This window comes from Diorhabda sublineata, chromosome 6, assembly GCF_026230105.1.
Source record: "Diorhabda sublineata isolate icDioSubl1.1 chromosome 6, icDioSubl1.1, whole genome shotgun sequence".
In the NCBI taxonomy this organism is placed as follows: domain Eukaryota; kingdom Metazoa; phylum Arthropoda; class Insecta; order Coleoptera; family Chrysomelidae; genus Diorhabda; species Diorhabda sublineata.
In genome coordinates, this window is record NC_079479.1 from 30,263,081 (window position 1) to 30,277,514 (window position 14,434).

Genomic DNA, 14,434 nt, shown 5'->3' on the forward strand with positions numbered 1-14,434 from the left:
GTGCTTCTTTCAGAGGTACAAACATGCGGAAATTACATGGTTATAACTCTTGATTGTATGTTTGAAAAGTGTACAGTTCTTTTTACTAGTTTCTATAGCGTTGCAGCTGCTGTTTGGGGCCTGGTGTGGTCGAGGAGAAACAACACTTCGTGGATGGGACAAAGTCATGCATACTGAAGCTTAACTTCATTTAAGAGACGGCAGTAGTAAGGTGCGTTGATGGTCTAATTTTTCTCCAATTCCAAAAACCCGTAGCAAAACTTTCTACGCATATAATCGAGTTCTGACTTTTACGAGATTTTCTTTCTTCACTTCCTTACTTTCACGTTTTGATTCGAGACTGTAATGATGCACAATTTAATACAGAAAAGCTACTTCAACATGAGTTTCAATTGCGAACTTTTTTGGTCATCATCCAGCAAGACCAAATGCTTTCTAATAATCGATAGAACACTTTCAAAGTTAACACTAAGTTTTTCCGAAATTTGAAGCGCAGAATCCATTTCATAAGCTCACAAACACGAAGGCGACGGGAATGCTCTTGATTATTAACAAATTAACGGATTACTTGAATTCCTTACACCAAATCTTTCCTCTTGACCATGGGCCAGCAGTATGCAATAAATTTCGGATGTATTCACATTTATAACAGATGAAAATCTGTATAATAATTCGTTGCTCAACAGAGACAGGCACATTCTTCCCAGTCTTTGAAAAGGCTGTTAACTTAGGCACTCGACAAGACGACTGATGTAGGTACCCACACGCACTATCCCATCCTCAGTCACTAATGGCTCGTTAATATGAACTCATCATCATCATCATCAAGCCTTTCAATCCCATGTGGATTGTCTATCGCTTTTGGCGCTTTAAATTTTTTTTTGAGGTGGATTACTCCTAGTTTGCTAGTTTTTATTTTCTTTAAAGTTTGTCGTTTATTTTGGCTACTTTTGTTATTATTTTCCATACTTTTCGGTTCCGGAATTTTGTTTTCCAGTTTTTTATATTGAGTGCTCTTAGGTCCTCCTCTATTTCGTTTCTCAGAGTTTTTCTCGGCCTGCCTTTTCTCCTTGGCCACAATGGGATCCATTGCGTTATTCTTTTGATCATTTCAATTGGTTTTCTTCTCATTATGTGCCCGGCCCAGTTGAGCCTTTGTGCTTTTATGTATCGCACTATATTCGCCTTTCCCAGTTCTCTCTCTATTTCTTCGTTTTTCTTTGCTTTTCTTTCTACTTCCTGTGTTATGTTTGGGCCTGTTATAGTTTCATTATCTTTTATTCGGTTCTTTAAGATCTTCTTTTTCTCATTTGTTTATTACTGTTGTTTCCATCGCATATGTGATTACTGGTCTTATTAGAGTTTTGTACATCTTTATTTTGTTTTGTTTGGTTATGTTTTTGTTTCTTCCATAGGCTTGATAGCCCTTTTGTATCCTTTATCCTCTCTCTGGTTGTTTGTCTCAACGTTATTCAGCTAATTCATTCATACTGTTTTAAAACTGTAGTTGCTAATTTTCAGTTGGTTTGATCTCTATTCTAGTTTTCCTCCTATTTTCATGTATTTTGTTTTGTCTGCATTTATTTCCAGTTCGTATTTCTTGCTTCTTCTTCTAATTTGTTGATCGATTTTATTAATTCCCTCTGTCCATTTGCTATGATTGTTACGTATGCTATTATCTGTATTGCATCTGGTGTAATATTCTTATTTTGTAGTCTTGCATTTCTCACAATGCTTTACAGAATTATGTTGAACAGCGTTGGTGACATTGGGTCTCCCTGCTTAACCCCCTTATTTGTGTACGTTTTATCTGATGTTGTACCTTGGAATCTCACTTTTATTTAGTATTGTTTCTATGAGTTTTCTCAATTTTTTTGGATATCCTTGTCTTTCTATTTCCTCTGTTATTTTCTCTCTTTTTACTGAGTCGAAAGCACTTCTGAAGTCAATAAAAACTATATGTATTTCCCTTTTATATTCTGCTGTCTTTTCTATCATTTGGTCTATAGTGTGGATTGCGTCTATAGTCAAGTATAGACGTAATATGAACTCAATAATTCTATATTTTGAATACTGGTCTAATATCCCTCTTTATTATCTTTTTTGTGATTTTAATATTATTTCATGGGTATTTTATAAAGTAAAAGGCTGCTACACTATATTTAGTTATTCAAACAAAAGAATATATCCAAATATTATAGAGATTATAAAACATTAATTTACGTGATTATATGCATAAAAAGTTTGTTGATATAATTTGTCATTTTAGTTCAGCGATATGAAATAAATAAACATGAAACTTCCTCTAAACATAAGATAAAAACGTTTTAATTGTTTGCAATATTTATAATTTGTACTCATTTCAATCGCCAATAAAGCTTGTTTGATGGTGGAATGAGTTTTCTATGAAAAAGTTAGTTTACTGTGAATTAGTTATTTAGGTAAAAAGTGTGTGAAGTAGCTTTTTTTCGACGAGTGTGAAGTCGAAAAAAGGCATTTACAGACGAATTGTATACAATATTTTTTCCGCTAGCGAAAATTTTATCAAAATACTCAAGCGACACTCCTGCAATCGCAAGTAACTGACAAAAAACTGAACACCAAATTGTATTTTTCTTAGTTAATTCTTAAAGCTAATGGCATTGGCTTCAAAATTTGACCTGAAACATCACAACAAGTGATAAAGCCGCTGAAGCGTTCAGCCTATTGCGAGAAGTGGTCAGCACGATGAACATGAGTCAGTCTTCTGTTTACAGAATTCACGTCACCAAGATTGCGATTCCGGAATAAAAAGGCGCACATCCGAGATATATGACAGATTCTTTATCAGCGCTGAGAAATCGGTTCTTCATTGGTATCCGACAAGAGTTCAGAGTAACGCAAGGAGTGACTGTACAGTCAGAAAAAAACTAAAGGCTGCTAACTTTGAGTCAAAAAGGCCAGCCACTGGCACCAAATCAGCCAAATTGGACTGAGAGTAATAGGGTTCCCTTAACTTCTCAGACGAAAGCAGAATGTACCTGCATGGTAGCAATTGAAAAATACGAGTATACAGAAGACCTGGAGAAAGATTCACGCATTGTTGCATAGAAGAAGATTCCTGGATGGTTCGAGCGGGCGTTACAATGAAAGTAGAAACCCAGTTGGTGTTTATTAAAAATAGCGGTAATCGATACATATCAGACTACCTTATCGTATAGAGGACAATACCCTTCCACATACTGCAGGATTTGTATGGTAGTATTTACAGGATGATGAACTGAAGAGAAAAGTTCTCTAGAAATCCTGCATCGGCCACGAAATCGTACCTCAGAAAGGCGCTGACTGAACAATGGGATAGCATCGAATGAGATCGAGTGAAGAACTTATTTAATTAATGACAACCTTGGTATTGAGACGCTAAAATTAGAAAAACTTTTGACCGCGAGCGTGCGACTTGAGTCGATTTTTTTGCTCGCGAGTGTATATGAGGTCAAGAACTCATGGACTGCACCACGTAAGTGTATCAATAGATGACCATGAAAATAATTTTTTTCCTCTATAGAGGTAACGGTACTAATTGTTAGACTAGTTTTCATCATACCTGTTGAGGGTTAAATCTATATTTAAAACTCATTCTACCATATACAATGAAAATCGAAAACTATACAGTTTTTTTAAACTTACTTATAAGTTGTGGTGTTATTTGCTTTATGTGAATAAAAACAAACCACACTGTAAAAACGAAGTAGTTTCACTGAAATTCGGTTACGGAAAGTTGGTTATTTGCGTTGTTTATTAGGTAACTATTATCCAACATTTAATTGACGACTAATAAGAATAAATTAAAAATATATTTATATGTACGTATAATTCGTACGCTGTTTCCGCTGACACTGAGTTCAAATCGGACTTATACGGTTTCTATGTATTCAATGCAACGTCCACGTCATAAATAAATACATATTTCTAACCAGAAAGTATATTAATATAATGGTCATCCTTACAACTACCATTATTTGTTTTGAAAGAAAAGCATTTAAAGAAAAACTGCAAATCAATAAAAAAATTTAGATTAGGAGGAATCACATTAAATACATGTCATGCGAGGATTGCTACTTAAGTTTTGAGATAGACAAATTAAAACAAATATATCAACACACTTTTGCATGTTTTCGAACCAATTGTCGGAGTATTTTCTCCATTTCGATTGAGGTGCCTTCAAATCATGCGATATTAAAGCATCAAGCGCTTCTTCAAGTGTAGAAAAACGTTGAACTCGCAATTTTTTTTGCCAAACATGGACTGCACGGCGTATGACTATTCAATTCGAAGTTTTGACTGTTAAAAAACGTTATTGTTTGAACTCGCATTGTCGTAATGAAGTCGTCTTTTTCGATTGGTTTTCCTGATTTTTCAAACTTCTGGAAAACCGATGCTGGTGTACCATTCAAAATTGACAGTTCTACGTTGCTCTAATGGAACTGTAGCCATTTGTTTCGAAGTGCTTCACACGCGAACAACTTTTGTTGGATTTGGCTCGTCTTGAAACACCCATCCAGTCGATTGTTGTTTCGCATCGGGTTCTTATACATAGATCCATGGTTCGTCGCATGTCACAAAGAAGTACCGCGATTGAATTTTTTGAGCATTTCTTTGCATCAAACGATAAGAGCTTTTTTTGGCCGATTATCCAATTTGTTTTTGACAACCAATTGTTTATGCGAATGGAACTAATGTCCAAGTATGTCTCAATCTCACGGTATGTTACATGACGATCTTGCGATATCAGTTCACGCATAGCATCGATATTTTCTGGCACAACAGCCTATTTTGGTCGATCTTCACCAAATTCATCATGTAGGGAAGTGCGACCACGACTGAATTCGAAAAAGCAGCGAGGCGTGGTGGCTTCATCACCAGAAGTCGAGGTAAGTTGATCAGCACTCTGCCGTTGGTTAAATCCACGTCGAAAGTTATAGAAAATCATTGCACGAAAATTTTCGCGATTTAATTCTATTTTTTTGATAAAATTGAATGTTTACAAATATCTGTAAACAACTCAAATAGCACTCGTATGAAAACACGTTTCGAGTTCGTCATCATTGAAAATGTCAAACTTTACGATGAGAATATCTGTTGTGACATATTCAAATCAGTGTTGCCATAACTCAAAACTTAATTAGTAACCCTCGTTACAAAGTTATGAGGTCTGAAAATGATAAAGCACAAATTGGAAATTCTAACGAATTGTCAAAAACAGCTGATGCCCATTTTAAAAGAACCGCTTTTGCCGTGAGCTCCTGTGCGTGGATTTAATGCTTTTGTGAGGTTATTTGTTGGTTTTTAGACCTCCTCAAGAAAACTGTGCGCAAGATGGGTGCCGCGTTTGCTCATAATGGAACAAAAGCAGCATCGTGAAGATGTTTCCATCGAGTGTTTTGTAATGTTTGGCAGCAATAAAGCCGAATTTTTGTGCCGCTTCTTAACCATAGATGAAACGTGGGTCCATCGCTTTATACCCGAAACAAAACAATGGACTGAAGAGGGAGAACCGGCTCCAAAGAAGGCAAAGTCCGTTCCATCTGCAGGCAAGGTCATGGCGTCGGTTTTTTGGGATGCGCGTGGGATATTTTTCATTGACTACCTTGAAAAATGAAAAACTAGAAACGGCGAGTATTATGCAACGTTTGAGTGAAAAAATCTAGCAAAAACGACCGTAAATTAATGAATTGAAGTTTGAATTGCTACCTCATGCACCCCGTTTGCCAGATTTAGCTCCCTCGGATAATTTTCCGTTCCCAGATTGAAAAATGGACTTGTGGTCAAGGATTTTCTAACAATGAAGAGGTGATGTCGGCAGCTAACGGCTATTTTGAGGGGCTTGGCGATTTTTATTTTAAAAATGGTATCGAACTTATTGAACATCGCTGGGAAAAGTGTATGGAGCTAAAAGGAGACCCCACTTCCAAATAATAACCAATAATAAATAAAGCACACTAACTAAAATTCAAATCACCACATCCTAGTTAAGTGTATGTTTTGCTTCCTCGAAAAAATATAGATCTACTATAAGAAAGTGCATTGTAAATATATTTCTCATTGAATAAATCTGTTTAATTGAAGATTGCGTAACAAAAATTCATATTCATGTGATAAATATATTAAATCTAAACAATATTATGCTTCAATACTATTCAAAATACTTTTGCTTCGATTTATTTATATGAAAATATTCGTTCAAATTGAAGAGCAAACATTTCAAGCATGTTCCGATACTTCCAGATAAGTTTGGCAGCATGTTAATATCTTCACCGCGACATAAATGCAACTTTAATTATATAAGCATCATATTAAATCTTTGGATTTTAATTAACTAAATGTGGAGGTTAGTTTAGTTTCCTCGATGACCTATAAAATAATTCGTAAATTTAAATAGACGTACACATTATTTCCGTTGGTACTGCTTTCGGGATCAACTTCTAAAATATCAGTTGACCATTCCAAATTTTCCACATCGGATAACGACGAACACTGACTTTTGTTTTGTTCGGAATTTTGTGAAGCGTGCTCCGGCGTTAAAACGAAACTAGGCGTCCGAGTGGAAGTACCGTTCACCAATACTGTCGAATCTTTTGTCGTGGGTGACATCATACTCTCTGAAACGAAATATATTTTGTGTAGGTGTGATGATTCGTTAATGATTAATTTCTAATATAACGTAAACAATGTTTTGTTGCGAAATGATAATGTTTTATACTATGGACTTTTTGATTAATGTATGTGTTCATGTTTTGTTAACGATAGGTATATCATCGTGGGATGAAAGTTTAGACACAACTATAAAATCAGACACTAATCATAGCTTTGTTCGCGGTTGAAATTCTAAATTAGTGTAGGGACCGATAGCGTGCGTACAATTTTGAAAGCGCGCATGCGATCGGTCCCTAAACTCATTCATATCGATGTTGAGATTTCAATAATTAAATTGAAGTACTTGGCAACATTGTATATGTCAAATTTGGAATCCCTTGATGAAGGTTACTCTTTAAAAGAAAACAGTAGATTGAGACATGTTAGTACCATAGTGACTACTTGAATAATGATTAATGTCAATCAATGTATTATATTAATCTGATGGATGGTTAAGCAACAAAGTCTTTTATAACTAATAGTTTCTTACATGAAGAGACATCCATTGATTCTAGAGATTTAACAAATACTGAGCTCTGAAACCAACATGTCTATTGATAACATTGTTAATACCAATAAGGAAGTAAAATGTGATTTTATAAATTCTCTAGTGGATTAAAATGATTGCTCATTAATGTGGGGATGAAATATCAATTGTAACATGATTGTTGAGAAAGGTTATTTTTTTGAAGAAAACAGTAGATTGAGACACATTTGTGCTAAATGTATGTAACATGACTACCAGAATAAAAATACATTTCAAAAGATTTATATTAATATGGTGGATGGAAAAGCTCTGTTGTTATATCAAGAATTGTATATCTAGGAAGCTATTTGAAGCTAGAAAGTTCTCTTATTACTAATCGTTCCTTGTAAGATGAGACATCAATTGATTCTAGAGATTCGATAGGCACTATGAGCCCTGAAACTAACACTACAAGCTTTTTATTAATGTAAACGAATTGACATAAGATAAAACAGAAATCAAAATGTCTATTGATATCTGTGTTAATATCATAAGTAAGTAAAATGTGATTTTATTATTTCTCTAGTGGATTAAAATGATTTTGTTATTCCATTATTGCTTTATATGGTTCATTAGTGTGAATAAAATATCAATTGTCAAATAATTGTGGATAAAGGTAATTTTTTGAAAGGAAACAGTAGATTTGAGACACATTATTGCCCTATCTGTACAACAAGGCTACCTAAATAACTATATATGTTATTATAATATGGAGAATTGAGAAACAGAAAGTTATAGAAAGAATTGTATATCTAGGAAGGTAGATAAATCAAGAAAGTTTTCTTGATAATAATTGTTCTTTTCAAAAGAAGACATATTTTGATGCTAGAGTTTTGACAGGCATTATGAGTTCTGAAACCAATACTGATGAAATGTCTGCCAATATCCATATTCCTCTAGCGTATTAAAGTGATTTCATTAATGTGGATAAATTACAATTATAAATTATTGCGAATAAAGGTTATTAAAAAAAAAAACAGTAGAAATAGACAAATTAGTGCCATATCTATGTAACTGGATTACTAGTATAAATAATTGTGTCACTCTATATCTATACATTATAAGTAAAGAATGTATAGAGGCAGTTTTAAGTTCAAATATTATTGGAATCCTAACTTTTTTTATTAGATACTTAATTTGACTTTCATATTAATTACCACTATAATTCTTAGTTTCCTTTTTTTGCTTTCATTTTCACTATTTCACTTCATTAGCCTCATTAATAACCTTAAACTAAATGTTGGTTCGCTCTGCAGTGCTCATGCAAATGTTCAGTTTAGCAATTCTACATAAATAATTTACTTCAAAATAACGTCTAATAATATAAAAAATATATTATCACCTTATCTGATTTATTTTTATTCCAAATTAGATCTGTATTGTGCCAAGCAAGGCTAAAACAATTATCATCTCTTTTGTACTTATATGTAAGTACTATCCACATACATGATATAAATTTAGTTCTGCCAAAATTTAAAACATCATATAATTTAGGTATTAGATAGTGAAATCTTGAAAAATATGTTATAGTGGTATTTTTAATTAAAAATGTACTAAAAACTTTGGGAAACTCACATGAGACACAATTATTTAAAAAAAAACAGGCTATTGAAGTTTCAAACAAGGATGAACTTATAATGTGAAAGTAGTTGTTTAAAAGATATTCAAAATAGACTTCAACAACCATGTCAATATCAGTGATAGGGAAGAAGTTAATTATAGTAGTAGCTAGATTTCTATAAATTCTATAAAATTAATATAGACGTGAAATAAACATGTTAATGATCATTTAAGATAAACATAAATCTCATCAAATACATCCAAACAATGACACTAAGGTTTATCATAAATATTTAAGTATTATTGTTAAATAAAATTTTAACTACAACAGGAAATTTTCATTTATTGTTATATTTCTACGAATGTATTTAAAAAAATTAATGTTTTAAAGTGTTAAGCATTATAATAAATTAGTTTTTCTCTTCAGATATATTGTTAAATCAAAAAGTAATAAGATTGTTATGAATTACAACATGGTTATTAACTTTTTGCACCTCCGTATAATAAAAACCTTGTGAAAGCATTTCAAAACCATTAACCAAACACAAATTTCTATTACTTTACAATTATCTGTATCACAAGAATTCCTAGGCTTGGATATAGCAATTAATTTACATTTGTAAGTTGTTAAATCGAGTTGAAATAATATTTACAGAATTCATTAGGAAAATAACCATAGGTATTTTACGGAAACTACTTACCTTTTAAAATAAACAGGTAGCAATGTGTTGAATTTTTTTATTTCAAGGATATAGGTTTCTGAACGATACCTATACACATAAATTTAATATCAAAAGATTATTCACGACAATCACAGTCACATATTTCATCAAATGTTAACACTATTTATTAAAAGACCATTTCAAATAAATAAAATCATAACAAAATCGCACCTGACATCTTCTACGAAGATAGGAGAAACTACAACTACTTACTTGGCAACTGAAGCGATGTTGCCAATGTTTCCTCTTTCACACGAACTGAAATTATAAGGAAAGGTAAAAATGCTCGAATTTATGTGAAATCAACAAAACTATTATTACCGTAATAATAAGTAAAGTACTCATAAATTACCCCTTATTAAGTCCAATTTCTAGAGATATTATTGTTTCTATATATATAACTACATACTAACAATATAAACCTATAATGATAAATAAACATTTATGATGAATATAAGTATAAACTATTAAATAGGAATAGTAACAGAATATAAAATATTGAACAGGTTAAATTTAATTGGAATATCAAATTTAGTCCCTGAAATGTTCATTTGATTCATCTAAAAGCCTAAGGGTATAAACAATTTTATTGCACTAGCTTAGATATAATTTGATATATGTTATTTTTACCTACTTTGTGAAACAAATATACTATGAAGTTATGTATTTCACGACCAATATTTAGAAACGGCAACAGCGTAATATGATGCGAAATATCAAATAACAACACACCTCCAAACAACAGAGATAACGTACAGTTGAAGAAGATAGAATGAAAATTTGTTTGCCGAGTTAACAGATACATCCTGTGCGCAGGTTAAAATATCAGCATTTCACCTGTAATCGGAATGGATGTGTCTACTCAACCGATATTCTACGAGTTGAAGAAATTAGATAATTTTTCCCAATAGGATGCAGTATAATTATATTAATGATAATGTTTTGTTACAAACTTATTGATCTTTATAAATTAAAATTCATTTGCGTTTTTATTTTGTTATTGTATTATTGACTATTCATGAAAAATATGTTGAATGGAATTTGTACTATATGATGATTCAAACTAATGAATAATTTTGATAACAGTCAGTTTGTAATCAATGTTTTATCCGTTTATACTATTGAGGAATTTAACGAATTTTTCGGCTCATTTAAAAATGGCCGCCATGAGGTGAACAAATTCTTTTGCCGTTAGCTTCTGTGTGCCAATTTATTTGCTTTATAAAATTATTTCTTCGTTTTTAGACCTTGCTATTTTCAGTTCTATTGGGAAAGGTCTTCTTAAAGAGTTACTACATAGAGAAGTGCGAAATTCTCTCTGGTTTTGTTGGTACGAACAAAGAAATGAGTACAGAAATATTCGTTTCATGAAAAAAGTAGGTAATTACCTCGGTGATTACTATTACTAATGGAGTTAGTAAGTTAGCTAAATTTTATGGTATATTTTATAAGATGTATTTAACTGCAATGTCTATAGTGTTTGGTAATATTATAGACAAGACTTTGAACCTATCTTGCAACAATGTCTATATTGGGAACTGGTGGAAATTGAGCAGGATTCTGACTGAAGCTCTTTTCATCTAACGAAACGTGGTCAGCTTCACCTAAAACTATAAGTTTGTACTTATATCTTACAGCTGTCACTGGTTATCACTTTGCAATCTTGAAAAGTACTAACTTATATTTGATAGATTTAATATCTAAACACTTGAGCACCACAGTTAAAACTAATGCTCAAAAATCTTTTGCAATTTAAGCACAAACTAGATACAAGGAATATATCGAAATCACTTAACTGCTGGATAACTGAAAGGCGTCGCTGAAGAGGATTAGAATATAGACACACATTGTAATTATGGAAAAAAATAGATTCATACTTCATTTCTGAGACAGAACTATACCTTGTTTGTAAACTAGGAAGACCATTTTAGGAAACCTGTATCACACTACTAGAAATCACTAAAAAAATTATTAGATTGGAAGCGATGACATAAAATACTAGATATACTAAAGTATATCCAGTATAGACAAACTAAGTAATAATTTACCTAATAGATAAACGGTAAAATTGTAAAATTAAATCTACAAAGAATTTCAAGGTCGGTAACTACGTTTATAAAAGAATTTTAGGTACATAAAGTTTTGAATTTGTTGGTGAAACAAATTTTAAAACGATGATAAGATCTCAGTTGTTTCTGTAAATTAAAAATGAAGAAACCACAATAGACGAAAATTTTCGATAACTTATCCACCTTTTTTACAATTTTAAACTCAATGGCATCCTCGATTGTCTCCGGTTCATTATTTGAGACTTGGTTATACAAATTCAGAACGTTTTGCGTCTCTGTAGACGATACAGAAACAGAGCTTCTTTTTTCTGGGAACCGAATAATGTCTGCTAGTACTTGGAATATTATCTGAGTCCATTTTCAAATTAATACTGACAAGAACTTCTTCTAAATTTTGATAAAACAATAACAAGAACTCAAAAAGAAAAAATTAGCACTGCTGCTGTCGCTTAAAATAACATCTAGTCGGCTACTAGTCACTTTCGTTTGGATATTGAAGGGTCTCTGAATACCAAATTCCAAGATTCCAAGCTATGACTAATAACTAGATTGGGGGAAGTGAGTGAGTTTTGAAATTCCGTTTCTCACGGTTTACGTATAGAAAATAACACTAATTTGTCGAAATATTTCCATATAAAAGGAAGATTATGAATATTTATTTAAAATATAAAGGATGCTTATATGTATATTATGGAAATAAAGTAGGCTTCTTTAAAAATTTTCATTAACGGCAAAAGATAAAACAATCATTGAATTTTTTGGTTTGAACTAAACATCGATGTGAAATATTACAGGCAAATACGAAAACAAATAGAAAACGAATGTATTTAGATGATCGTGGTTAAATATAGGACAAACAAATCAGTTCAACATTCTAGATATGATTTTTAAGAATGTTCATCAAAAGGTTTAAAGATTCCAATTAGGAAAGATCACTATTTAATAATGTTAAATAATATGTTGAAAAAAGTGTTGGTTAAGTAATATACATACATCAGCATATAAAAAAACGTTGTTGATGAAATAACTAAGGAAGTTGGAACGAATGACAAATCGTGTTTAATCAATAAATCATCAATAATATTGTATTTGAATATAATACGTGCAGTTACTTGCAACTTCCGTGTCGTTTTTTTTGTACACCCATACCTACAACAAATATTAAAATCCCTGTATGATTCCTTATACGAGGGTTATCTAAAAAGTTCCCGACCACCACTCAGCATTTAAGAATGTATGTTGAGAAATAACTTTTCGCATTTGTTGATAGATTCTCACACAAATTTCAACAATTTTGGACTCTTAACTCCTGTTGAACAATATAAAATGGAAAAAAGAGAGGAGCTGGACGCTGTATAGGTAGACTGTATATCATCATTTACAACCGTGAAATTTAGGGTAATTGAATTCAAACATGCCTGACGATGAGTATTTGGGACGGTAAAAGACTTCGACAACCAGCGATATCTTGAAAAATGTTCCTCAAGTACTAGACAACCTTCGGATTAAGGTTCGAGATAGAAAAGGTTATCGGCGTATCAAAAAAGCGCATTTGCTTTATACCAAAGAATTATGCATGTGTTTACTCATTTTGGATCGAAAACACATTCGCTTGACCATTTCCCAGACCCCATTGACGCGGTCTAAATTAAATGGATTGAATTTTTTGCACTGATAACTACAGATGGAACTTGAATCTACCACTTCACTCCAGTAACGAATAAACAGCCAAGACAGTGAGCTGCGAAGGTAGAACTTGCTCCTAAAAAGGTACGGGTGGTTTTATTGCTAGGAAAAGGGGTGGTAACCGTTTTTTTTGGGACAATCATGAAATTGTATTCAAAAAGGTGAACAGGAGAGTACTACGCATGATTGCTTGCTAAATGGGAGAAATTACAAAACACAGACCATATTTGAAGAAAAAGAAAGTTATTTTCCTTCAGGACAACGCACCTTCTCATACTTCGGTGGTTACCATGGTGAAAATTCACGAATTACACTTCGAGTTTGTTGATCACCCATCACATTCACCAAATCTGGCCCCACTCACATCTCCTGTTTCCTAACTTTAAAGTTTTACTTGCAAGAGAGAGATTTTCATTAAACGTGGAAATTATATCATAAGTAAACGAGGAAACAGACGGTATCTATTATTTAAAGTGGTTATTACATAGCTGAATCAAGTGTATATACTTAAGAGGAAATTATGTTGGAAAATAAAAATTATTATGTCTCGTTTCTTTGTTAGGTCGGAAACTTTTCATACAACACTCGTAGACTGCTGAAACGATAAGAGAGTACATTTTACTTCTAGTTTATAGAGAAATCGACAGTTTAGGTATTGAAAAATCTTACGATTTCGGAGTTAATCCGATCATGATATGAATGAACCTTTAAACTGTTCTAACTTGACATTTTACGGGATCATTTGGAAACAGCGTAATTCGAGCACAAAAATAGTTAAATCAGTTTATGAATCGGGTCGTGACGATGCCAGAATCGTCATTTGGAAACAAACCTTAAAGTATTTACACCATTAAGCCGAATGGACACAAATTAACTCAAAACAGCTTATTTCTAACGCACAAATCACTTACCAGTTCGCAGTACCTTTGTATGTGAATGGGTAACTATAGACCTCCTAGACCTCCCCCTGTTTATTCAATGGTTGAAGGTTATTTTGTTCTCAGACTGATCACGACAACATAATTTTTGTCACTTCAACAGATTAGTATTTCGTTCTAGTAAAATTACTGACTTCATTCTAGTTATTTTTTATTTTTGTTTCTTGGAACTATATTTGTTATTTTTTATGTAAAAAGCAAGCACAAGCGAGTGATTCCTATTACATGAAGTAGTTCGAGTGGTGCCTGCCGTCTAGAGAT

At 32.5% G+C, this 14,434-nt stretch overlaps 1 protein-coding gene across 2 annotated transcripts in view; it reads right to left on the minus strand.

Annotated features, from left to right (window-relative positions):
* The window catches only part of LOC130445974 (rab11 family-interacting protein 4), a 34,446-nt gene extending 24,692 nt beyond the window's left edge, over positions 1-9,754 (minus strand). Inside the window, exons 1-2 of one of the 2 annotated variants that reach the window (XM_056781917.1) lie at positions 9,460-9,754; positions 6,425-6,638 (exon numbers count right to left, since the gene is read on the minus strand). In XM_056781917.1, coding sequence (XP_056637895.1) covers positions 6,425-6,633 — 209 coding nt within the window. In that variant the 5' untranslated portion in view covers positions 6,634-6,638; positions 9,460-9,754. The remainder of the gene's footprint in view (positions 1-6,424; positions 6,639-9,459) is intronic. The other variant, XM_056781916.1, reaches the window with a different exon arrangement.
* Positions 9,755-14,434: the final 4,680 nt, after the last annotated feature.